The 25,728-nt window shown below is 59.0% G+C and overlaps 2 protein-coding genes across 3 annotated transcripts; one reads left to right on the forward strand and one right to left on the reverse strand.

Annotated features, from left to right (window-relative positions):
- On the forward strand, positions 1-13,768 carry DDA1 (DET1 and DDB1 associated 1). 2 transcript variants are annotated; one of them, XR_003116899.1, is made up of 6 exons: positions 1-131; positions 5,150-5,230; positions 5,465-5,516; positions 6,712-6,773; positions 10,004-10,183; positions 10,707-13,768. XR_003116899.1 is itself a non-coding variant. In XM_025367900.1 (5 exons), the coding sequence occupies exons 1-5, from the start codon at positions 129-131 to the stop codon at positions 10,112-10,114; spliced, it is 309 nt and encodes a 102-aa protein (XP_025223685.1). In that variant the 5' UTR covers positions 8-128; the 3' UTR covers positions 10,115-13,768. The 2 variants fall into 2 exon arrangements, 1 of the variants encoding a protein (XP_025223685.1); XM_025367900.1 differs by having other exon boundaries at positions 8-131; positions 10,004-13,768.
- Positions 13,693-25,713, reverse strand: ANO8 (anoctamin 8). Its single transcript, XM_025367899.1, has 18 exons — positions 25,409-25,713; positions 24,535-24,645; positions 24,271-24,403; positions 23,950-24,088; positions 23,779-23,875; positions 21,743-21,859; positions 21,535-21,662; positions 21,275-21,436; positions 20,801-20,953; positions 20,571-20,697; positions 20,405-20,460; positions 20,207-20,281; positions 18,608-19,432; positions 18,148-18,339; positions 17,897-18,028; positions 17,694-17,804; positions 15,163-15,832; positions 13,693-14,337 (listed from the first exon to the last, which is right to left on the reverse strand). Exons 1-18 carry the CDS (start codon positions 25,512-25,514, stop codon positions 13,970-13,972), a joined length of 3,702 nt encoding a protein of 1,233 aa, XP_025223684.1. The 5' UTR covers positions 25,515-25,713; the 3' UTR covers positions 13,693-13,969.
- Positions 25,714-25,728: the final 15 nt, after the last annotated feature.

Genomic DNA, 25,728 nt, shown 5'->3' on the forward strand with positions numbered 1-25,728 from the left:
TGGTGGCGCCATCAGTGTGGGCTGTGCCGTGGCTGGAAGTTACTGTGAGGCGGCGGCTTAGAAGGCGGCTGTGGTGGCGGCGGTGGAGGCTGAGGCGGCGGCCGAGGCGGCGACGGAGGAAACAGAAGATGGTGAGTATGACCTCCAGGCCTCTACTCCCCCTCCGCTCGACAAAATGGCGCCGTGGTCCCACCCATCTCTAGTATCCCCCTAGGCCCCTCTCCGCCCTGCCCGGCCCCCTCAGGCTTGGCCCGCCCCTCCCACTCACCTGTGACCTTCGACCCCCGGACCCTACCGAGAGCTTCCTGATGATCCCACTGCCACTCCTTCTCCGACCCCTGACCCCATCCAGGATGCCAGGCCCTGACAACTCATTCATTTCCGGGTTGCGGCTCCCCCCGGAAACCGTCTGGGGTGGGGATGGGGTCCCGTAAGACCCCCTGGTCTGGCCTCGTCCTCAGCGCGCTGGTCCTGGATCTCTTCAGTTCAGGAGAATTTGGGAGGCCGGCCTGGGTCCCGGGGAGGGGGAGGGGGCTTGGCACCGTGATATGCAGGGCTTTGTCGCCAAAGGAAGTGCGACATCGCCGACTGTCCCGGTCCCCCTGGGCCCTGACCCCACCTCCGCCATTCTGGGACCTTATCCGCCCCTAAGAATGAGCAACTTTTATCTCCGATCCACATGGGTTGTCCCTGTCAAATGAGGGTAGCAGTAGTCTGAACCTCTTAGGGTGGTGACAATTTAGGTAACTGACGTCGTAAAGGACTTAGGATAGTGAATGCTGAACAGATGAGCTGGGTGACTCGAGGCCAGTGACGTTCATAAAGTGTGGATCGTCCCCACCTGGCTGTTGGAACATTGAAATTCCTTCCGGGTTTCTCAGTCATCCTGGAATTTGGGTCTGCTGGTTCTTCGGGGTTCAGTCTCCCCACCTGAAAAGTGGGATGGTGACCCACCCTCAGAGTGGAGCTAAAGCCTCTCCCCAACCCCCACTAGTTGGCATCCTCAGGGCTGGGAAGAGTGATGAGAAGCTTGGTCGAGATACGTCGAGGCTACTTTGTCCCCTGACCCAGACTCCCAGCCCACAATCCATAGTCCTTGGGATGTGGTGGGGATGAAAGGAAGACTCCTTTTCAGGAAGGAAATGGGAAGGTGGGTTCCTAGTGTGGGGGTCCCCAAGCCTGGGTGTTGTCCTTGACACCTTGGTACAGTCTCATCCCTACGGCCAATCATGAGTGGATTAGATTGGCTCCACCTTCAGAAAACACCTGAATTCATCCATGGCTTCACACCCTGTTGCAGGTACTGCCACCTCCCACCTGTGTACCTGTCCCAGCTTCTTCCCTGGTCTCCTAGCCTTGCTCTCACCCCTTTGGCAGTTCATAATTCACCTGAACCAGAAGGAGCTTTTTTTTTTAATTGGAGGCAGGGTCTCATTCTGGCGCCCAGGCTGGAGTGCAGTGTGTGATCGCAGCCCATTGCAGTCTCCACTTCCCAGGCTCAAGAGATCCTCCCACCTAGCTCATTTTTGTACTTTTTGGAGAGATAGGGACTCCCTGTGTTGCCCAGGCTGGTCTCGAACTCTTGGGCTCAAGTGATCCTGCCTCAGCCTCCCAAAGTACTGGCATTACAGGTGTGAGGCACTGCATGGGGACTGAGAAGGAGCTTTTTTTTTTTTTTTTTTTGAGATTGAGATGGAGTCTCGCTCTGTTGCCCATCCTGGAGTGCAGTGGCATAATCTCGGCTCACTGCAACCTCCGCCTCCCGTGTTCAAGCCATTCTCCTGCCTCAGCCTCCCTAGTAGCTGAGACTACAGGCACCCACCACCATGCCCGTCTAATTTTTGTATTTTTAGTAGAGACAGGGTTTCACCGTATTGGCCAGGCTGGTCTTGAACTCCTGATCTTGTGATCCACCCGCTTCGGCCTCCCAAAGTGCTGGGATTATAGGTGTGAGCTGCTGTGCCTGGCCAGAAGGAGCTTTTAAAGATGTGCATCAAATGATACCACTTTCTAGCCGATAAAATGCTCCAGGAACCCTGGCGGCTCCCCTCCTCACCCTGAGGCCCCTGGCCACCTCTATGACCTTATCTCCAGTCTCTTCTCCACTCTGAGCTTCAGCCATCCTGGCCTTGTTTTCACTTCCTCATACTCCAGGTTCCTGCCACCTCAGGGCCTTTACACCTGCTGCTCTTTCTGCTCAGAACACTCTTCCTCCTGTGATGGAGGCCCTTCCTGACTTTGGGGATTCCCCAATTCTTTGCTGTCAGCACACCGCTTCTCTTCCTCATCTCTTTGTTGGGTCTCTGGCAGGCTACCTGCAGTGGTATGGGCACACAGGTGTCCAGTGCGTGTCTGCTGAGGTAATGGATGGCTCCAGGGCCCAGCCGTGGTTGGCATTTGTCTGGCTGAGATGAGGTTTCCCCCATCCCCTGCCCACCATGTCTCGAGGTCTTGTTTTCCAGCTTAGCATGACAGGAAGGCTGCACATACCCTGCCTTCATTCATTTGTCCAACGCAGACATGTTGATCGTAAAGGCTGCCCCCAAGGGAGCTCCGTGCAAAGCATTCCCCTTGTTTTTTTTTTTTTTTTTTGAGACGGAGTCTCGCTCTGTAGCCCAGGCTGGAGTGCAGTGGCCGGATCTCAGCTCACTGCAACCTCCGCCTCCCGGGTTCACGCCATTCTCCGGCCTCAGCCTCCTGAGTAGCTGGGACTACAGGCGCCCGCCACCTCGCCCGGCTATTTTTTGTATTTCTTAGTAGAGACGGGGTTTCACTGTGTTAGCCAGGATGGTCTCGATCTCCTGACCTCGTGATCCGCCCATCTCGGCCTCCCAAAGTGCTGGGATTACAGGCTTGAGCCACCGCGCCTGGCCAAGCATTCCCCTTGTTGTCTTATGACTCGGAGTAACCCTGGGAGGTGGCCCTGTTGGAATGCCTCTCTTCACAGGGAGGCCCAGAGGCTGGGAGGTCCCTTGTCCCAGGTCACACAACCAGGGATGGGCTGAGCCAGGATTGAGAGCAGAAAACCCGGGGTACCTGCAGCTCTCGCCACTCAGCCACCGGGCCCCATGCGAGCCTGGCTAGGGTTGAGTCAGCCCTGTCCTGTCCTCTGCCCTCGGGGAGGTACCCATCCAGCCAGGGAGGTGGATGTGTAAACAGATGGCCTCGCTGGGGTGTGAGGGAGGCTCTGGGAGAGGCTCCCAAAGTGTCGGGGGAGCAAAGGGGCCAGGGAGGGGGTTGGAGCTGGTGGGGAGGTTAGCAGGTATTTGCTACATGGAGGCATGAGGGGCATTCCTAGAGGGTGTGTGTGGCAGAGGGTGTGTGTGATGGGAGTCCAGCAGAGGCAAGCTAGGCCAGGGCTTCGAAGGTGGACAGGGACCCCTCCCCACCCTTCAGGTCTTAGTGCCTCCATCCCTGCGTCTGGGCAGCCCTCCCTTATCCCCCAAATGGTCCAGAGCTCTGCCTTGCACCTCACACTGTGCCTTTGAGGCACCCTTTCCTGCAGCCACTTCCCGTCCACTGTGCAGCTCTTTGCCCCACACCATCCCAAGGCCAGGTGCACGTCCATGGTGGCTCAGTCCAGTGCCCTGGTGCCTGCTGGGGCCCCAGAACTTGCTGAATGAATAAAGCTGGCCCCGCAGCCAGGGGCTGAGCTGAGGCTGGCATCCTAGGGTGGAGGGGAGGCAGGTTTGAGGGACTTTGAACTAGTCCTGGGGCAGTAGGTCATCCAGATGTGACGGCTGCGTCCCAGGTGGGAGGGGGAAGCCCACCCAGCCACATTCCGGCTTCCCGAGAGGGAACAGCAGACGAGGGGCCAGATGTCATAGAATTGGGGACACTGCTGCTCCTGCCTGTCCCAGAGGATGGTGGGAAATTGAACAGCAGCTTCTCCCAGGGCAGCTCTCTTGGGCCTCAGGAATCAGGGGATGGCCCTCCCTCCCAGCTCTGTAGCCTGCCGGGGCTCCAGCCCTTGCTTTTTAGGTGTGTGATGAAGAGAAGGAGCTTGGAATCCGAGGTGGGGTACATGTGGGTTCAAATCAGCCCCTGGTTTTCTGACTGAGACTGGGTGACCTCTCTGCCTCCGTGTCCTTGCCTTTGATAGGGAGACACTACCTCCTGCCTTGTTGGGTCAGGAGATCATACATAATGAGCTCAGGAGAGCCCTGTTTAGGGCAAGCCTTGTGGGGAGACTCGCAGCAGACAGTCTTGCCACTGGCCCACTCCAGACGTCACTCACAGCGTTGGATTGAAAATGACTTTTTTGACCGGGCGCGGTGGCTCAAGCCTGTAATCCCAGCACTTTGGGAGGCCGAGACGGGCGGATCACGAGGTCAGGAGATCAAGACCATCCTGGCTAACACGGTGAAAACCCCGTCTCTACTAAAAATACAAAAAAAAATTAGCCAGGCGCGGTGGCAGGCGCCTGTAGTCCCAGCTACACGGGAGGCTGAGGCAGAAGAATGGCGTGAACCCAGGAAGCGGAGCTTGCAGTGAGTGGAGATCGCGCCACTGCACTCCAGCCTGGGCGACAGAGCAAGACTCCGTCTCAAAAAAAAAAAAAAGAAAATGACTTTTTTTTTTTTTTTTTTTTTTGAGACAGTCTGGTTCTGTCGCCCATATTGGAGTGCAGTGGCATGATCTCGGCTCACTGCAACCTCTGCCTCCCGAGTTTGAGTGATTCCCCAGCCTCAGCCTCCCTACTAGCTGGGATCATAGGCGCGCACCACCATGCCGGGCTAATTTTTATATTTTTAGTAGAGGTGAGGTTTCGCCATGTTGGCCAGGCTAGTCTCAAACTCCTGGCTGCAGATGATCCGCCCGTCTCGGCCTCCCAAAGTGCTGGGATTACAGATGTGAGCCTGCTGCGGTATGACTTTTAACCAGTGGCCTGTTCTCTTGCAGCCTCAATTTCCCCACCTCTTACCTAGTTAGGGGCTGCCATGAGGACCCCCCGGAGGACATGCACATAGCCTGGCTTGGTTACTTTTCTCTGGGCCCGGCAGTGTATCCAGCAGCCAGCTCAAGAGTGTGTTCTGGAAAACTTGAACTACAAAGAACAGCGGGGAAGAAGGGATGCACCATGCAGGTGCTTCAGGGATGAGCCGGCCTGTTGCCTATTTTCTCATGTACCATCTTCCATGTCTTCTAGGCAGATTTTTTGAAAGGACTGCCTGTCTACAACAAAAGCAATTTTAGTCGATTTCACGCGGACTCCGTGTGCAAAGCCTCGGTGAGTGCGTGTTCCTGGGGCTGGGAGGGACTGGGCACTTCCAGGGGGTCTGGGGGTAGCTTGTGTCCCCCGATTGGGGTCTTGGCTGGAACAGAGGCTGATCTTCAAGCCCAGCCCCATCCACATTCTTGAGTGTCTTCCAATCTGCACTGAAGGGTGGGTGCCGCGTGGAGGGATGAGGAGACCCCAGGCCCATGCACTCTCCTAACCTACCCCTTCCCAACCCTCCTGCAGAACCGACGGCCCTCAGTCTACCTGCCCACCCGAGAGTACCCATCTGAACAGAGTAAGTGGCCGCTGTCGGTCTGTCCCATTCTGGCTGCTGAGGGGTGGGGTTTGGTGACCGCAGCGTGGCACGAGGAGGTTATCTTCAACCCTGGCCCAGGCCATAGACTTGGCTGGGGTTCACATGCTGGCTACTGAATCCAGTTAGGTCAGGGAGGGCCTCCAGGGAGGTGCAGGAGGGGGACTGTGGGGGCTTCAGCCTGGGGATGCACACGTGGATGCCTGTCCACTCCTAGCACCTGGGGACAGCCAGAAACCTGGCTTTCCCCAGACGTCTCCTGATTGGGACACACTGGGATCCACAGCCAGCCCAAAGGGGCCCCCAAGTTGTCCCTCATCTGCCACTCACTGGCCCCTTCCCCTCCTTGTCAGATGAGGGCAGGCGAGGACTCTGGTTCTAAGACAAGTACTATTGGGCAGGGAGGCAGCAGAGGGCTACAGGAGCCTGTAGGAGGGCTACAGGAGCTACTGGGGATCCAGCCAGGCCTGGGTGAAAGTGACAGGAAGGGGGTCCAGCTGGAGGGACCCACAGCACAGGAGGACTTGGTCCTGCTGTCTTAGTTTAACTGTTCAAAAAGACTCCACACCAGGTAGGGTGGCTCCCGCCTGTAATCCCAGCACTTTGAGAGGCCGAGGCCGGAGGATTGCTTGAGGCCAGGAGTTCGAGACCAGCCTGAGCAACATAGTGAGACCCTGTTTCACCAAAAACCATATATATATTAGCCAGGCGTTGTGGCGTGTGTCTATAGTCCCAGGTGGGAAAATCATTTGAGCCCAGAAGCTCCAGGCTGCAGTGAGCTATGATTATTCCAGCCTGGGTGACAGAGTGAGACCCTGCTCTTAAAGCATTTATCCATCTGGAGCCTGTGGGGTGGGGCTGTGTGGTCACTGGGCACAGATATGCGGTGTGTGCTCCTAGTCAGCCCGGGAGAAACAGGCACGAGAGTCTCAGTGCCTGGGCTTAGTTCCCCATCCAAGGATGGAATCCCTTGCAGGGAGCAGGGACCCTGAAAGCAGCTGACTCAGGCTGCTGGGAGTGGCTGCGTGTGTGCTCAGAAGCAAAAACACGGGACTTTTGGAGATCTCCGGAGTTGGGGATACTGAGTTCAAGCCCCAAAAAGACCTCCCAGGGCAGTGTCAGGGGAGGAGCCCGGGGAGGGGACACGTCTGCGACTTTCTCTGTCTTTCCTCCTTAGTCATCGTGACAGAAAAGACAAACATCCTTCTGCGCTACCTGCATCAGCAATGGGACAAAAAGGTGAGGCCCGCATGGCTCCTGTGCAGGGATTGTGGGTGTACAGAGATGGGATGCCTGGCAGGGGCTTCTGAGCACAGGAAGGACTCTAGTGACTGGAGTAGGGTCTTGAGGGCTGGGTAGGAGTGCCCTGGGCGATCCAGGAGTGGGAAGAGCATCGTTCCAATGGAGGGAACCGCTGTGCAGAGGCTGCAGGACACTAGTGCTCAGGAGGCTGGAGGCCAGGCCCAAGCACCCACCAGGCCCAGCTTTCCATGGCCCTGGCATTAGGTAGACTGTATTGGTATGAACTAGATAGAATCTTTTCTGAGGCTGGGCATGGTGACTCACACCTGTATTCCCAGCACTTTGGAAGGCTGAGGCGGGTGGGACACAAGATCAGGAGATCAAGACCATCCTGGCTAACATGGGGAAATCCGTCTCTACCAAAAATACAAAAATTAGCTGGGCGTGGTGGTGCATGACTGTAATCCCAGCTACTCGGGAGGCTGAGGCAGAAGAATCGCTTGAACCAGGGAGGCAGAGGTTGCAGTGAGCTGAGATCGCGCCACTGCACTCCAGCCTGGTGACAGAGCAAGACTGTCTCAAAAAAAAAAAAAAGGCTGGGCGCAGTGGCTCACGCCTGTAATCCCAGCACTTTGGGAGGCTGAAGTGGGCAGATCACGAGGTCAGGAGATCGAGACCATCCTGGCTAACATGGTGAAACCCTGTCTCTACTAAAAAATACAGAAAAAGATTAGCCGGGCGTGGTGGTGGGCGCCTGTAGTTCCAGCTACTCGGGAAGCTGAGGCAGGAGAATGGCTTGCGCCTGGGAGGCGGAGCTTGCAGTGAGCCGAGATTGGACCCCTGCATTCCAGCGTGGGTGACAGAACCAGACTCCATCTCAAAAAAAAAAAAAAAATCTTTTCTGAATGGTGAAGTGTATACATATGATTAAAAATCTAGACCGGGCGTGGTGGCTCGTGCCTGTAATTCCAGCGCTTTGGGAGGCCTAGGCAGGCGGATCATGAAGTCAGAAGTTCGAGACCAGCCTGGCCAACATAGTGAAACCCAGTCTCAAACCCCGTCTCCACTAATAATACAAAAATTAACCAGGCATGGTGGTGCGTGCCTGTAATCCCAGCTACTCTGGAGGCTGAGGCAGAAGAATCACTTGAACCTGGGAGGCAGAGATTGCAGTGAGCCGAGATCATGCCACTGCACTGCAGCCTGGGCGGTCTCAAAAAAAAAAAAAAAAAAAATCTAGGCAACATGAGAGGGTGTGGCTGGGTGTGGTGATTCACACCCCGAACTGCTTGAGAGGCTGAGGCGAGCAGATGGCTTGAGGCCAGGAGTTTGAGACCAGCCTAGGCAACATAGCAAAACCCCGTCACTAAAAAAAAAAAAAAAAAAAAAATTAGCTGGCTGTGGCATGTTCCTGTTATCCCAGCTATTCAGGAGGCTGAGGTGGGAGGATCGCTTGAGCCCAGGAGGTTGAGACTGCAGTGAGCCATGATTGTGCCTTTGCACTCCAGCCTGGGCAACAAAGCCAGACCCCGTCTCTAAAAAGTGAAAATGAGAGGGTGTAGTTGCAGTGAAGAGTCATCTCCCCGCCGCTTCTGGTGCCCCAGCTCCCTTCCCAGTGGCTGCCTCTGCACATGGGACATTTTTTCTTCTTTTTCTTTTGTTTTTGTTTTTGTTTTTGTTTGTTTTTAAGATGAGGTCTTGCTCTGTCGCCCAGGCTGGAGTACAGTGGCATGTTCTCGGCTCAGTGCAACCTTCTCCTCCCAGGCTCCACCTCCTGGGTTCAAGCAATTCTCCTGCCTCAGACTCCCGAGTAGCTGGGATTACAGGCATACACCACCATGCCCGGCTAATTAATTTTATCATTATTTTTTTTTTGAGATGGAGTTTTGCTCTTGTTGCCCAGGCTGGTGTGCAATGGTGCGATCTTGGTTCACTGTAATTTCCACCTCCTGGGTTCAAGCGATTCTGCCTTAGCCTCCCGAGTAGCTGGGATTACAAGCATGCACCACCATGCCTGACTAATTTTGTATTTTTAATAGAGACGAGGTTTCTCCATGTTGGTCAGGCTGGTCTTGAACTCCTGACTTCAGGTGATCTGCCCGCCTTGGCTTCCCAAAGTAGGCTGGGATTACAGGCGTGAGCCACCATGCCTGGCCTAATTTTTGTATTTTTAGTAGATTTAGTGGATTTTGTATTTTTAGTCTTGAACTCCTGATGTCAAGTGATCTACCTGCCTCAGCCTCCCAAAGTGCTGGGATTACAGGTGTGAGCCACTGCACCGGGCCCTCTTATTTTTTCTTTTTTTTTTTCTTTTTGGAGACGGAGTCTCTCTGTTGTCCAGGCTGGAGTGCAGTGCTGCAATCTCAGCTCACTGCAACCTCCGCCTCCCAGGTTCAAGCAGTTCTCCTGCCTCAGCCTCCAGACTAGCTGGGATTACAGGCATGAGCCACCGCGCCCGGCAAGTTTGCTTTTTTTACTTAACATTGAACAGTGGGTGGCTACCTACCCTGGGCAAAGTTGGAAGGTGGGGGGACTCTGTGGCAAAGTGACTGTTGCCGAAAATCCAAGCTGCTGGGCCCACCCCACCCCTTCTCCTGCTTCCAGGCCTTGGTTTCCACAGTGGGGAAGGAGACGTGTGCTTCTCTCTTGCGTTGATGTGCAGCATCCCCAGTGGCTTCCAAAGGCCTTTATTCCCAGGCTGGGTGGATCACTCCTCTGAGTGCTTGAGAAACCAGCCCTGTGTGTCATTGCACGTGCTGGGGGTGACTCCTCCAGGTGCCCAGGAAACACCTGTCTATCACCGGCTGTAGGTCCAGGAAGTGCTCTGGGCAGGGCTTAGCTGGGCAGGGCTTAGCAGGGCAGGTCCTGGTCGTAGGAGGGACTGCCCAGCCAGGGACCCCAAGACCCCCCACCGTACTCCAGGCTTACCTCTGTGATGCTGTTGCGGGGGCCTGGGCTGGCATTAGGATTCTGGGAGTTTCACCCATGTGAAGACTCACAGCCTCCGGCTGGGCAACATAGTGAGACCCCCATGTCTACCAAAAGTAAAAATATTAAGCGTGGTGCTGCGTGCCTGTAGTCCTAGCTACTCCCAGAGGCTGAGCTGGGAGGATTGCTTGAGCCCAGAAGGTTGAGGCTACAGTGAGCAATGATCATACCACTGCACTCCAGCGAGAGCCTGTCCGAAAAAAATGACTCACAGCCCCTCTCTTTCCTCTGTCCCCCAGAACGCTGCCAAGAAGAGAGACCAGGAGCAAGTGGAGCTGGAAGGCGAGAGCTCCGCACCTCCCCGCAAGGTGGCGCGAACCGACAGCCCAGACATGCACGAGGACACTTAAGACTCTCAACCCCACAGGCGCCTCCTGCCAGGTCTGCTCCTCGGTCGCCCACCCGCCTGCCCGCCATGTGTAAGCACCCCGCCCGCCCGCCTCCCTGCCGGCCCATCCACACCCTTCGTCCACACCACTTCCAACCTCATAGGAGCCGATGTATTTATTTTCCTTGAGTTTTTATTTATGCTGTAACCTGTATCAAGCGTTGGTTAAAGGGGACATCAGACCCAGTAGTGTGATGTTGGTAGATGCTTTTTAAAAAAACACAACATTGTCCCCCGACCCCCGCCTTCCACCGGGCCAGTTCCCCGACTCCTGCCCCCAGTTCTCCAGAGAACCAGAGCGTGTCTGTGAGGGTCTCTAGCGGGGGCTTCACTGTGGCTGGGCAACAAGGGCGGGCCTGGGGCGGCCGACCCACCAGGACAACCGAGTGGCCTTCTCCCCCCGACACCGGTCCAGGCCCTTGAGACTCGGTCTTGTCCCACGCTCTGCCTGGAACTCTCCCATGCCCAGACCTCACTCAGCGTGTGCGCACGTCGGGGAGAAGTCGGTCCTTGGGATCTTTCTCTTGAGTCATTTTATTTTTATCATGGACTAGTGCGCGCTCCATGTCCACCCCAATAAAAGGGTCTTTCCTACTCGACCTCGCGTCTTTGCTCCACACACCTTGGCTGCAGAGGACGGAACCCCTGGGAGTCATCCCTGTTGTCACCAAGAGGAGTGAGAAGGGCCCCCCCACGCCAGGGGCTCCGGGACCGGCTGGATTCTCTCGTGGGCTTGCTGAGGCCACCATGTTCAAGGCCAAGACCTGCCTGGACCATCCCCTCTGCCTCTCCTGTCAAGGTGACCCCAAGGACAGGTCATTCCTGAGAGACGGTCCATGGTGCCAAGGATGGAGCAGGGTCAGCCCCCTGCCTGGGATACTGCCGAGCAGGGCAGTGCACCTGTCAGCCACCGCAGAGACGGCCAGCCTCACCTGAGGGCCTGGGGTCTCCCGCCTCTGCCACTCCCGTGAGGCATGGTGACAGCACAGATGGCATCTGGCCGGTCTTGCTGTCCCAGGTAGTGGCCTCACCCTTGCTGGGTCATAGAGGAGCTGTACAGAAAGTCGGCACCTGGCAATTGGCATGTGCCATGGCCGCTCATGGGGACCCCTCCTCTGCCAGCTGGGCTGGGTTTGGGGCTGAACTTGGGTATGTAGGGGGTGTTCAGGCTCTTGGCAGAAGGTTTGTGGCCCTGACCATTAAGCCTGGGGCTGGGGGAACACCGCTTCTTCCCTTATCATCCCCACTGGCGGCGGGGGGGGGGGGGTCTTAGTTTTCTTTTGTTTTGTTTTGTTTTTTTGAGTTGGGGTCTCGCACTGTTGCCCAGGCTGGAGTGCAGTGGTGTAATCACAGCTCACTGCAGCCTCAACCTCAAGCATTCCTCCCACCTCAGCCTTCCAAGTAGCTGGGACCACAGGCACACACCACCACGCCTGGCTAATTTTTTTTTTTTTTAAGGTGGAGTCTCGCTGTGTCTCCCAGGCTAGAGTGCAGTGGCGAGATCTCAGCTCACTACAACCTCCGCCTCCCAGGTTCAAGCGATTCTCCTACCTCAGCCTCCTGAGTAGCTGGGATTACACACGTGCACCACTACACCCAGCTAAATTTTCTATTTTTAGTAGAGATGGCGTTTCACCATGTTGGCCAGGCTGGTCTTGAACTCCTGACCTCAGGTGCTTCACCTGCCTCGGCCTCCCAAAGTGCTGGGACCGTGCCCCACTGCCTGGCTAATTTTTAAAAAATTTTTCATAGAGACAGGGTTTTGCCATGTTGCCCAGGCTGGTCTCAAACTCCTGGGCTCAAGTCATCTGCCTTCCTCAGCCTCCCAAAGTGCTGAGGTTACAGACGTGAGCCACCGTGCCTGGCAGAGGTCTTGGTTTTGAAAGCTGAGTCTGAGGGCGTTGGGATGGTGTGGGGTTGGGCCACAGAGCTAGCAGAGACTCTGGGCTATGGAGGGTCCGCCTGCCCCAGATAGACCCTCGGGCCTGGGCAGCCCATCTCTCCCAAGGACGGACAGGACAGTATCAGGGTGGGCTCCCATCCTACACAAGGAGTGGCTGACCTGGCCCAGGCACAGCACGGCCACCCAGCTGTGTCTCCCAGCTCTCGGAAGTGTCTGCACCACAGGGATGGTGCTGTAGAGTCCATGTGGACACAGGGCAGGTGGTCAGGAAATACACAGTTGACCACGGTCAGTAGTGCCGGGTCAGTAGTGCCGAGTTGGGCTGAATGCCCTGGAGGCTTCCAGCCCAGCTGGGGAGTCCCGGTCCCCAGGGTTGGTGTGACCTGGGCAGGCCTGCGGTGTCCGTCTGTGAATGACTGAGATGGTGGGACTTCAGCTGCCAAGGCCAGGGGCCAGAGTGGGAGCAGGGGGCACCCCCGCCCTTCCCCCAGGCCTGTCTAGACCTCTCCGGCCCCCAGTTTCTGCTTTGAGTGGCTGGGGGCTCTCTTGTCTGTGCTGTCTGCCCATGGGTCTGCAGGGCTGCTGGGCAGGCACCTCCTTCCCCTCGCCTGCCTCAGCTCCCTCCGATGGGGTCTCAGGGCTGTGTCCCAGCTCGCCTCCCTGTGGCCTCCCCCTAGAACTCCTGGGTCTGTCAGGACATGCCCCACCTGGCACACACACCCTGTGTGACTCCCACTGCCTGTGGGAGGACGCCGGGCCCCTGAGCCAGCCTCTGCTTTCCCCTCCTGCCTTTGGGGTGCCCCTACCGCACTGTTCCCCCAGACTGCCTTCCACTTTCTCCGCCTTTGCACAGGCTGTTCTCCTGCCTCCAGTGAACTCTGACTTCTCCACAGCCTCCTGAAGGGCCCCTTGCTCACACTGGCCCCAGCCAGGCCCTCTGACCCAGCCCTCCTGCATGGCCACGTTGGTTTCTGAGCCTTAAGCCTTTGGATGTGTACACATTTGTCCTCTTCTTCCTGACAAACCTGAGGGTCTGAGAGGCCACATTCCTGTTCCTGAGTCATACGACAGAGTCCCAGTGACTTGGGTCTGATGTCCGTCCCACAGTGGGACATCCCTGCTGCATCCCAATGCCACCCGTGTCCTGGGGATACCCAAATGTGCCATTCTCTCAGCATCGCAACTCGGGGACTGCAGGAGGCTCAGGTGCCAGGTGCCTTCCGATGTTCATGCCACAAGCTCTTCCCACTGTCTCTGGCTCCCCAGACAATGTTCCAGGAGGTGGGTGTGCCAGAAGGGGGCGCGTCTTGCAAACCACCACTCTGTCCTCATTGAGAAGGAGTCTTACTCAGGAGACTGGGGCCTGTGCACACATTGCCGCCTCTTTTCAGCACTTAGAGATTCCTTCCTTTGTCTAGTGGCTGAAGCCAGGGCTGAAGTTAGCCTCCAAATCTGGGCCGTCTCAGAGGCGGCACAGCCTGGAGTTTTCCATCTGTGGCCGAGACCCAGTTTTTGGGAGGAGGCCCCCAAGGGTCAAGCCAGCCTGTACCAGGATGGGGGGAGGGGGTGCCCAATCCAGGCCCCAGCCACCCAGACTCCCCCACCCCCACTCCCTTTTCCACTGCTCTGACCTCGGGCACTGTTGAAATATAGTTTTTATTGCATTTCTGCCGTTTTACAAAAATATGACAAAATAAATTAAAAACAAATAAATAATCGCCTATTGTGTGTGTGTGTGTGTGTTTTCTGTTGGTTTTATGGGTTTCCTTTCATTTGGAAAGGAAAACGGCAGATGGGGGGCGCCGGCCAATACTGGGGTCCGTTGGGGGCTGAAGGCGTCTTGCATTTTGGGGACCGGCTGCCCCTGTGAATGACTGATATTGCATATGAGAAGAGAAGGCAGGGCGGGCAGAGCTAATGCCAGCCGCTGGGCCAGCACACGGCCTGGGGGCTGGGGCTGGGGCTAGGGGAGGGCGCCGGGGTCTCGAGGGGCTCCGAGGTGGGCGGCAGCGGTGGTGGCGGGAGGCTGTAAAAGCTGGCATCCCCTGGCAGAGGCTGGGGGGCGGGTGGGGGCCCGGCCATGGCACAGGGCGGGCACTCGGCAGCAGCCAGGGCCTGGCGGGGGACGGCACCCTCACCCCCGCAGCCCCAGGGCCCGTCCCACTGCCAGCAGCCGGCGGGCGGTGTCGGGGGCCGGGGCAGCGGCATTGGCGGCGGCGGTGCGGGGCTCCGGCTGCGGCGGGTGCGGAGGGCAGGGGCGCCCACGGGGGCCAGCGCTGTCCCTGCGGAGGTGAGAGGGGCCGTTCCGGGGGGATGCCGCCCCCGCCGGACCCCGCCGGGCTGGCAACCCTGCCCACACTCCCTCCCGGGCTTCCAGGCACATAAAGGCCTTATTGCTTCTGATCAGAGACTGAGGTGGGGCAGCCCCCTGGGCGGCTTCCGATGCATACCCTGCCTCTGGGCACGGCCCCTCCAGGTCACAAGGGGAGGACAGTTTGAGGAAGTCCCTCTGGCTTCTGACCTATGGCCCTTGTGCTGCAGCTGCCACTTGTTGGGCTCCCTGGGGAGGGGGTTGCTAGAGCCCAGGCTGGGATTGGGGCAGGGGAGGTGGCGGGGGTGGGAGGGTAGGGGTGAGGCCTGCACCTCTGCTCAGCACATGTGGGAGCTCCCTGGGTGGGCAGCCAGCCCCAGCCCCACCTCCGAGGAAGTCCTTCCTGAACAGCTGGGCTGCAGGGTGTGGATTTGCATAGAGGCCTGGGGGGTCAAGTCCCCCCCCAGAGTGAGCTGGAGCAGAAGGGTGGGCTGGATGGGAAGTGGGCCTCCCTCATCGCTCCTGGCAGGGGAGCATGGTGGGGGGTCCCTGGGTGCAGTCAGCTTTGGCATCCCTCCCTGGGGAGGGTCAGGCACGGGGCTCTAGGCTAACAAAGGCCCTGGAGATACGAAGCAGGCTTTAACTGAGAGGCTGCATGTACCACTGACCCAGGTCCCTGCCAGGACCGAAGACCGGGCCTCCTCTGTCCCCTTCAGCCCGTCTCCCCAGGCCTGGCCACCCTACCCTACCCCCAAAGCCGGCCCGGCGTCCCCACCCCCGAGTTAAAGCTTGTGACCTGAGCCTTCCTCTTCGGGCCGGGAGGCTTCCAGCTCCTCAGCCATGGCCTCGTCCACCGGCCCACTCCTCTGAACCCGGCTGCCGCCACTGCTGGGGGTCCCATCTGGTCGGGCCTGCCCGCCCGCCCCGTTGGACCCAGGCTCAGCCCGGGTGCCACCAAAGGGGAAGAGCTTGCCGGCGTGGAAGGCTTTGGGCGGCGAGTGGCTGCGCTCAGAGTCCCGCCGGGTCTCGGGTGACTTGAGGAACTTGAAGCTGAGAAAGGCGGGCAGGCGGGTGTCGCTGCCCGTGGGTGACTGGGCAGGGGGAGGCCGGGCGGTGGCTCCGGCCCCTGCAGCGGCCAGTGAGGATGTGGCCCCCGATGAGAGGAATTTGCCCTGCAGTGGGATGATCTGCTTCAACTTCATGACGTTGTTGGGTGCCAGCAGGGACCCTGGGCGCTTGGGCCGCTCAGGCCCATGGCCACCCGCAGTGCTGCCCTTGGCCTTGGCAGAGGCCTTCTCGGAGGAGGTGGTGGGGTCCAGCCCAGAGCCCTCAGCCCTCGCCTCCTCCCGGCCACCAGAATCATGCTCCCGCCGGGTATGGTGCTCTGCATGGCGCTGTCGCTCCTCCTCCTCCCGTCGCCTGCGCTGCTGCTGCTGGTAGCGATGCTGGGCCTGGCGCTCGTGTCTCTGCAGGTAGAGCCAAGCCGTTACATGACTAAGAAGAAAGGGTGTTAGCAGGTGCCAGCCAAGGCTGGTGCATGCCAGGGCTCTCTGCAAAAGTAGGGGAGACTTAAATGCTTATTAGGTTCCAACTGTATCCCTGCACCCACAATGGGGGCTTCCTGCAGAAGTGGGAGAGATCCAATCACTTACTGGGTGCCAATTGCATTCCCAGGTACATGATGGGCCTCTCTGTGGAAGTCAGGGAGGCTTAAATGCTTATTGGGGCCAGGCGCAGTGGCTCACGCCTGTAATCCTAGCACTTTGGGAGGCCGAGGTGGGCAGATCACTTGAGGCCAGGAGTTCGAGACCAGCCTGGCCAACATGGCAAAACCCCGTCTCTACCAAAAATATAAAAATTAACAGCGTGGTTGTGCATGCCTGTAATCCCAGCTACTCGGAATGCTGAGGCAGGGGAATCACTTGAACCCAGGAGACAGAGGTTGCAGTGAACTGAGATCGTGCCATTGCACTCCAGCCTGGGGACAAAGTGAGACTCTGTCTCAAAAAGAGAAAAAAAACCAAAGCTTATTGGGTGCCAACTGCATCTCTGGGCCCACACTGAGATTCTCTGGGGAACTGGAGATTCTGAGGCTTATTGGGTGCAACTGAATGACTCCCTGGACCCATGCCGGTACTTTCTGGGAATTGAAAAGAAAACAAACATTCACTGGCCATCAACTCTGTCCCCGGCTGTGTGCCAGACAGCGTCTTAGGAATTGGTAAAGTGGAAACCAATCTTGAGCCTCAACTGATCCCCTGCTTCCCAGAGAACAGGCAAGAGACAGAACCGTGGCTGCAGGCTGGGCGCAGTGGCTCACACCTATAATCCCAGCACTTTGGGAGGTGGGCAGATTGCGTGAGGTCAGGAATTGGAGACCAGCCTGACCAACATGGTGAAACCCCATCTCTATTAAAAATACAAAAATTAGCCGGGCGTGGTGGCACGTGTCTGTAATCCCAGCTATTTGGGAGGCACGAGAATTGCACGAGAATTGCTTGAACCTAGGAGGTGGAGGTCGTGGTGAACCGAGATTGTGCCACTATACTCCAGCCTGGATAACAGAGTGAAAGAGATTCTGTCTCCAAAAAAAAAAAAAAAAAAGGACCATGACTGCAGCAGACTATACCCAGGTAGCCACGCGAGGCTCTGTCAATGTAAACTTAAAGGCATTCATGTTCAATACAATAAAAATTCAATTTCTTGGTTGCAGTAGTCCCACTTCAGGGTGCTCACTCATCACCTGTAGCTAAAGGCTGCAGGGACAGTGCAGACACAGGACATTGTCATCCTCGAGGAATGTTCCCTGTGCAGGCACTGGGGAGCTCCTTGGCCCATGCTATAGCTTTCTGAGGAATGCCGAAGAAGCTGGGCTTCTAGGAAGCCTCCGCTGTGTCCCTGGCCCCCTAACAGGATGCAATGGGGCAAGCTGGTGGATGACTGAAGGTTCTGAAGAGCCAGCCTGGTGCTGGATGCCACCAGGATTCCAGAAGCGACTGGAGCCGTTGTGAGCACTAGTTATTATCGCTTATTATTACTCTTTTTAGAGACAGGGTCTTGCTCCATTACCCAGGCTGGAGTGCAGTGGCACGATCATGGCTCCCTGAGCCTCAAACTCCTGGGCTCAAGCGATCCTCCCACCTTGGTCTCCCAAAGCACTGGGATTATAGGAGTGAGCCACTGCACCCAGCCAGGGAGCACTAATTATTACACCCAGCTCTGTGCAGTCTCTGCATTTGCCCTCACGCTAAGGAATTGGTCACCAAGATCAGAGATCCACCAGCAGCCCCACAAGTGAGAAAACCCAGCCCAGCCTGGCCCCCCTACCTTAAAGGCCTCCCTGCGCTGGTACTCCAGCTTGGCCATTTCCTCCGCCACCCAGCCCGGGATATCAGGGATGGCCACATGGATGAGGTACTTGAGGAGCAGAGCGAAGTGCTGCAGGGGTGGCAGAGAGGAGGCTGCAGGCTGCAGATGCTGGGGCCGCCCTCCCACCTCCCAGCTGCCCCTGCCCCTGTCGCCGGCCCCACCTCGAGCACCACCACGGACACGATGGCTGCCTCCGGGCTCAGCCAGGGGAAGAGGCGCTGCAGCTGCCCGCATTGGCCGATCAAGTAGCAGTTGACCACAATCGCTAGGACACCCATGGCCTCCATCACCTTCTGCAGGGTGGCAGGAGGGCTCAGGCGGGGTCCAGTCGGCCTCCCCAGACCCCAGGCTCCTCCCAGCTACACCTGGGCTCCATCTGGGCCTCAGCTCGGAGCTCTTGGCTTCCCCCCACCTGCCACTGGCCGATGCTCTCCACGCGCTGGCCGAAGGGCCGCTGCAGCCCGGTGCACAGCTTGAAGGCGTCGCTGCGGATCTCAATGAGGTTATTGACCAGGGCGCACAGCGCCGCCAGGGGGAAGGCGGATGAGAAGAGCACTACGTAGCCGAACTGCACGAACATCTCCTGGTAGTCCTGGAATGTGTCCTGCGAGTGGGCGGGCCTCAGACCTGGAAGCCTCTTCCCTCGGACAATTTTCCTCCCATTGAGCCCGCCTCCCTCAGATTATCCCACATGGACCCAGGGCCTGTCCCCATCCTCGGCCAGTCCAGAGGCTTCCTCTATCTGGCTAGACCTTCCTCTCCTGCAGCATCTCAGCATCAAGGGCCCTGTTATCACCACTCCCTCCCACCCCAACTGCTTTCACCCTCGGACGGTGTGTCCTGCCCCCTGCGAGGCCCCGCCCCCTCCTCACCTCGTACTTCTTCATACAGCTCTCCAGCTCTGCCTGGGTGAGATGGGGCGAGTGTTCTTCCTCGGGCGGGTCAATCCAAGACGACCGGTTCTGCCGTCTCTGCCTACGGGTCGAATCGCTGTTGGAGCCGGGCTCCGGGTCCGGGCCCCCGTCGGGCCCCTGGTCTCGGCCCTCGCCCCCGGCCCGGCGGAGCAGGATGGCCGGGGGTTCCCGTTCAGGGCTGCCGGGAGCCCCCTCCGCCTCGTCGTCCTCCTCGGCCAGAGTGAACACTCCCGGCTCTAGCCCCTTCTCCACCATGGTGGGGCTCCCCTCCTCCAGGAGGGCCTCCGGGCTTGGGCCGGGCCGACGCCGCCCCGCGCCGCGCTCAGCGAAGCTGACCTTCTTCAGCCGGAGCCCGCAGTCCAGGAGGCCCCCTTCCTCGCCCTCGTCCTCGTCCTCCTCTTCCTCCTCGTCCTCCTCCTCGTCGTCGTCCTCCTCGTCCTCCTCCTTGCCCCCTGGAGGCCCGTCCCCCTCCTCCCCACCTTCCCCCGCCCGCCGCCGCTCCACCGGCGCTGCCTCCTCCTCCTCCTCTGGCGCCCCGCAGCCCCCGCTGAGGCACCTGCGGCCCCCGCCCCCGCTGCCGCCGCCCCCGCCCTCATCTGCCTGGGGTTCTAGGCGGCGGGGCGCAGGGCGCCGGAGGCTCAGGAGGCCAAGCAGGGCTCGGGCCAGTTCCCAGACGGCCCGCAGGCCGAGCTCGCCGCGGCCCAGGCGCCGGTACAGGTGCGGCTGCAGGACCTCGCGCACGTTCTGGAGGAACTGGCGGGTGATCAGCAGCGTGGCCAGCATCTGGGGGCAGGAAGGGGAAGGAGAGAGGCGCGTGGGGGGCAAGCGGGGCGCCGGGATCGGGGGACTCACCCTCCCTGGGCGCCCCGCCGGAGCACCGTGCCCAGACACACGCCGAATCCGGTTCCTAACTCCGTTGCTTTGGACGCGCCGGGACGCGAGGCCCCCAGCGCTCAGCCACAAACTACGGTTTGGCAGGCGCAGCGCTCCTCACCGACCTCCCGGGCAGGCCCAGCGCGTCTCCACCCCACCGCAGGCTCGGCCGGTGCACCCGGCCGTGTGCGTCCCCAGCCGCCTGCACCAGCTTGCTGGCCTCCCTGCCACCCCAGATTCCCTCCGCGCATGCGCCCTCAGCTCGGCGCGCCAGACCCCCAGCACAGCCACACTGCCCACCCCGGCGAGGCCCCACGGGCTCGCCACCTGCCCGTACTTTGGCCCGGGCCGCGAGCAGGAGGCCCCGGAGGGAGAGGAGGAGTAGGCGGAACCGCAGGGCCGCGAGCGGGACCAGCACCGCCCGCAGCTGCCGCTCGAGGCTCTGGGACAGGGACAGGACGAGCAGGAGCTGTGAAGGGACCGACGGACAGATGGACGGACAGATGGGGGGACGACAGGCAGAGAGAGGACGCACAGACGACGGACAACGGACGCACAGACAGGAGAGAAGGATGGAGGAGGGGAGGGAGGGGCTGGAGAGCCCTTGGACCCCTTGTGCCAGGTCTGGCCCCTCGCTGGCCGCCATGGGGGCAGGGGGGACTGCCGCTGGGGCGGGGGTCTCACCTCTTTCAAGCGCTCCATGTCCTTGAGGTAGAAACCGATGTAGAAGAGGCTCAGGTATGAGTTGACAAACTGGAACTGCAGGAAGGAGGCAGGCGGTGGTCACCCTGCACCCCCACCCCACTCCTTGGAGCCTTCCTTATGCCCCCATACAGACCCCACAGCTTCCCTGCTGCCCCCTGCCCGATGATGGTGACTCACCAGGACAACTTTGATGATGAGGTGCTTCTCATAGGCGCTCTCCAGCCGGTAATTTTCTAGGGGCCGAGGGGAAGAGTGAGCGGGCAGCCGCGGTACCCCCAAGGGTGGCAAGGATCCCAAGGGGCAGTGGAGACCTTCCTCCCCGAGACCCCCTGGCAGGGCGTACCCATGTCATTGAGCCAGATGGCTAGCTTCTTGTAGCCCTCGGCACTCACACTGACAATTAGGGCCAGCATGACCTTAGGCAGGAATCGGGCGAGACGGGGCAACCCCTTCACGCTCAGCACCAGCTCCTGCGGGAGAAGGGGATTCTGGGCTCATCCTGGCTGCAGGGCTCAGCCCAAGGTGGAGCTGGGCACCAAGGACAGGGCGGGTGGGGGTAGGGGGGAGGGTCACCTGCAGCTGGAAGCAGCCAAGCATGAGCAAGAAGACACAGAGGAGGCACGCCAGGCACAGGGGGAGGCTCACAAGCAGCTGGAAGAGCAGCCGCTTCCATGGCGGGTAGTAGAACTCCTCGGCCCGCGTGATGGGGCTGATGCGTCGCACGCCCTGATGGTGGGCAAGGGCCGGGCCCAGCCTGAGATTAGAGGGGCCACCTCTGCCTCACGCACCTCTTCCTATCCTTGGAACTCAATTTCCCTCCATCATGTGGAGGTGACCCTCTCAGTCACCCACCTAGGGCACTGTTCCCAGTCCCTCAAATCCAACTTCCACCCCTCCCCCTGGGGAGCACACAGAGCCCGCCTGGGTTTGACATTCGCTCTTTGATGGAAAAACGCTATTCACAGCTCTCTGCCTTTGCTCCTGCAGTGCCCCCCACCATTTACCTTTGCCCTGTCTCCAAGACCCTGGACTCAGCCCCCAACTGACCCTGAACTGGGGGCGTGGCTCCTCCACAGCTTCCCCAGGTGAGTCCAGCGTCCCCCACTTGTATGCCAGTTCAGCCCCTCTCCGCTTCCATTCCTCTAGGAACAGCGTCGACCAGATCACATTGAAGAGGGCAAAGACCACGCAGGAAACATCCCGGCTTGTCTGTGAGTGGCAGAGAAGAGTTGAGTCATTGTTCGTGCCAGTCCAGAAAGGAGGGCGCCTCTGAATCCCCCAGACCTTGCCGGGTCCCTGCTCAGTACCTGATCAGTCTCTGTGAATGTATACAGGACAGACCCGAAGACGGCTGGGTATACCATAGCCGACGTGTAGAAGCCCAGCCAGGCGAAGTACATGGCAATTTTCACACCAAAGTAATCACAGATGTCATCTGCCAGGGGACAAGTGGGTCTCAGTCACCCCCTGCCTGTCTGCTGGGACTCCCCTCCCACCCCCTAGCCCAGGCAGCACCTAGCGGCTGGTTTTCACACACGGCCTGCACCCATGACTTCATGAGGCGGTTCAGAATACGCTGCTCATGGACAGGGAACACTTGCTGGATGATCCCACGTGCTGCCAGCTCGGGGACTGTGGAAGGAGGAGCACAGGTGATCCCTGCACCTCCACCTGTGCCTAGCCTGGCTAGCCCCCTTTTGTCTGAAACCCAAGTCACAGTTTTTTTTTGCCTGCTCTTAAACCTCTAGAGCTCTTTCCAGGGGAAGAGTTCTAGATGGATAGAAGATCTGATTCTCCTTCAGAAATTGTAGGTGTAGGGGCAGGCAGGGAGGATGCAAAGGAACCCGGAGAGTGAGGAACCACGTTTTTTGTTTTGTTTTGTTTTGTTTTGAGACAGAGTCGCACTCTGTCACCGAGGCTGGAGTGCAGTGGCGCGATCTCCGCTCACTGCAACCTCTGCCTCCGGCATTCAAGTGATTCTCGTGCCTCAGCCTCACTGCAACCTCTGCCTCCCGCATCCAAGTGATTCTCGTGCCTTAGCCTCCCGAGTAGCTGGGATTACAGGCACCCACTACCACGCCCGGCTAATTTTTGTATTTTAGTAGAGACGGGGTTTCACCACGTTGGTCAGGCTGGTCTCAAATTCCTGACCTCAAGTGATCCACCCGCCTCGGCCTCTCAAAGTGCTGGGATTACAGGTGTGAGCCACCGCACCCGGCTTTTTTTTTTTTTTTTTTTTGAGACCGGGTCTCGCTGTGTCACCAGGCTGGAGTGCAGTGGTGCCATCTCGGCTCACTGCAACCTCTGCCTCCCGGGTTTAAGCGATTCTCCTGCGTCAGTCTCCCGAGTAGCTGGGGCTACAGGAGCACGCCACAAACCTCGGCTAATTTTTGTATTTTTATTTTATTTTATTTTATTTTATTTTTTTTTTTGAGACGGAGTCTCGCTCTGCCGCCCAGGCTGGAGTGCAGTGGCCGGATCTCAGCTCACTGCAAGCTCCGCCTCCTGGGTTCACGCCATTCTCCTGCCTCAGCCTCCCAAGTAGCTGGGACTACAGGCGCCCGCCACCTCGCCCGGCTAGTTTTTTGTATTTTTTAGTAGAGACGGGGTTTCACCGTGTTAGCCAGGATGGTCTCGATCTCCTGACCTCGTGATCCGCCCGTCTCGGCCTCCCAAAGTGCTGGGATTACAGGCTTGAGCCACCGCGCCCGGCCAATTTTTGTATTTTTAATACAGACGGGGGTTTCACCGTATTGGCCAGGATAGTCTGGATTTCCTGACCTCGTGATACGCCCGCCTCAGCCTCCCAACGTGCTGGGATTACAGGCGTCAGCCACCGCGCTCGGTCTTATCTTTTTCTTTATTTATGTATTTATTTGCTTATTTTGAGACAGGGTCTCGCTCTGTCACCCAGGCTGGACAGAGTGCAGTGGCGCTACCATGGCTCACTGCTAACTCGAACTCCTGGGCTCAAGTGAGGCTACCACCTCGACCTCCCAAAGTACTGGGAGCCACTGCGCCTGTTCCCATGTTTTAAATAAAACTCAGTTCGTGAACCTGAACGTCTGAGGAATGGTAAAAAGTTGCTGTTGGAAAGTGAACTTGGGTGGCTAGTTTCCTGGAGGGGAGTCCAACGCCCAGAGTCATACTACTCTGTAGGTGGGGTGCTGTCCATGTTCCCTGCCTCCACTTTATCCCAGACCCAGAAAGGGCCTCTCCTGGACCCCAGTCCCAGAAATAAGCCCCATACTTTGACTTAAGCCACGCCCCCTCAGCTCCTTGGTTTCCCAACTCTTTGCCAACCCCTAACTGGTTGGACATAAGCCCCGCCCTCCTGCCATGATAAGCTGTCCTCTCAGAGCTCCACCCAACTCAGGAGATAAGCGCCACCCTTTTGCTAAGGCCACGCCCCTTTAACTTATTGGGTACATCATTCTTTGCCAACCCCTGACTGGTTGGACTAGGCCCCGCCCTCCTGCTCCGATAAGCTGTCTTTGAAGAGCTCCACCCAACTCTCTGCCTGTGATTGGTGTTGGCCCCGCCCTGCTCACTGATTGGCTGGTCCTCCAGGAAGCGCACGTTGTGGAGCGCCTCTCCCTGCTTGGCACGCAAATTCTGCAGCCAGAAGCGGATGATGCTCTGGCGTTCCTGCGAGGAAGAGGGCGTGATCTCAGGGAACTCATAGGCACAGGATGCATGCGGGGGCCCAGAGCCGGCCTCACCTGGGAAGTGAAGAAGCGCAGCTCGCTCTCCACATTCTCATAGATAAAGTCCTCCTCGCAGGAGAAGCCGCGGGTGCCCCCGCCAAACTCGGCCTTCACTGCCTTGCGCAGACCCAGCTCATCGGCCCCTCGGAGTAGGCTGTGAACAAGGCGGAGGAAGTGGGCTCACAGGGAGGCCCAGGCCCACCATCCTGGAGCTGAGGATGGTGCACCTGGAAGCCTTTGGGACAAACGCAGGGCAGCTGGATAGCATGGTTGGCACTTGGTAGAGCGGGGAGCCAGGTGGCAGGCTCAGCGAGAGGCCAGGGACAGGGGACTCGCCTCTCATACGTGGCGGTGACAAAGAAGGCGTAGGCACGCGTGTGGCGGTGGTGGCGGACTTGCACGATGAGCTCGGGGATGCCCACGCGGATGTGGTTCAGCAGCCATAGCAGCGTGTGGTCATCGGTCGTGTCTGCCAAGGGGCACAGGGACCGATGGCTCTTGCCACGAGGGGGCCCAAGGCCTCCTACATATTCCCGCTCTGGGAAGCCGAGCTCAGGAGAGCCGCATCTGGGCACTGGGCGGGCGGGCAGGCGTGGGTACCTGGGAAGGTCATCAGCACGTCGCAGTTCTCTGTAGGCACTGTCTTCATCCACGCCTTGTGGGATACCAAGTAGCGACCCGCTTGCAGGAGCCGCTTCCCGAAAAGCTTATCTGGGGGGCAGCGTAGCAGGCCCAGGTCAGGCCACTCTAGGTTCCGAACCCAGCCTCCAGTCTTGGTCCCTCCGGCCCCCGCCAGGGCTCCTCACCACTCCACCTGGCATTCAAGGCCCCAGGAGCTCTGGGCTTGGCATATTTTCCTCCCTCCACGTCCTTGCACCAGCCAGCCTTCCTCCAGAAATGCCCATCCCCCCAGATCCTCCCTTACAAATCTTACTCATTCTTGAGGCCCAGCTCCGCCTCCAAAACCACAATCGATGGGGCGCTCACTAGCAGCCTTGAGCGCTTCACCACATTATGACAGCGCCGTCCTTGCAGCAGCCCCAGGAACTGGGTGCGGTTCTTACCCCCATTTCACAGGTGAGGAAACTGAGGCCCAGAGCGTTTAAGTCACGCGCCCAAGGTCACACAGTCGAGCTGGGATTTGAACCCAGGATCGTATGATTCTGTATTCTTCGCGGAGAGGCTCTCTCAAGCGCATCCCTGGCCCGCCGCGATCCCGCAGCCCGGGGGTGGTAGGGCTCAGCCCAAGCCTGGGGCTCTCGGAGGGGCGTGTCCTGGTCTCCGCGCTAAGACCCCAGCCCAGAGCACCGTCCCAGCCCCGCCCGCCGGGCCGCAACCGCAGTGCCGGGAGGAGCCGGCCCCTAGTCCAGACACCACGCCAGGTTACGTTTGACCCCGATCCTCCTCCCCGTGCAGTTGACGCGGGCTCCCCAGGCACCTGCAACCCAGTCTGGTCCAGCCGCCGCACACATACCCAGAACTCCGGACGCCGGGGCTGCAGGTTCGCCCTCCGGCGGGGGCCTCTTGCCACGCTCGCCCTCCAGGGAAGTGCCCCCGGCGCCGGAGGCGGCCTCGGCCATGGCGAGGACAGGTCAGGTCAGGGGCTACGGAAGGCCCGGGCGCCGGGGGGCCGCGGGCTCATGGGGCCGGTGCCGCCGCCGAGCGCGCGGGAGGAGGAGACAAAGGCCGCGCCCGCCCGCGCCGGCCGCCGTCCTCGCTCGCCCGAGCGCTGCTTCTCGTCCCCGCCCGAGCCGAACCTCGATTCTCCTTCCCGGCCCGGTGCACGTCACTCTC

This window comes from Theropithecus gelada, chromosome 19 (genome assembly GCF_003255815.1).
Source record: "Theropithecus gelada isolate Dixy chromosome 19, Tgel_1.0, whole genome shotgun sequence".
Lineage (NCBI taxonomy): Eukaryota > Metazoa > Chordata > Mammalia > Primates > Cercopithecidae > Theropithecus > Theropithecus gelada.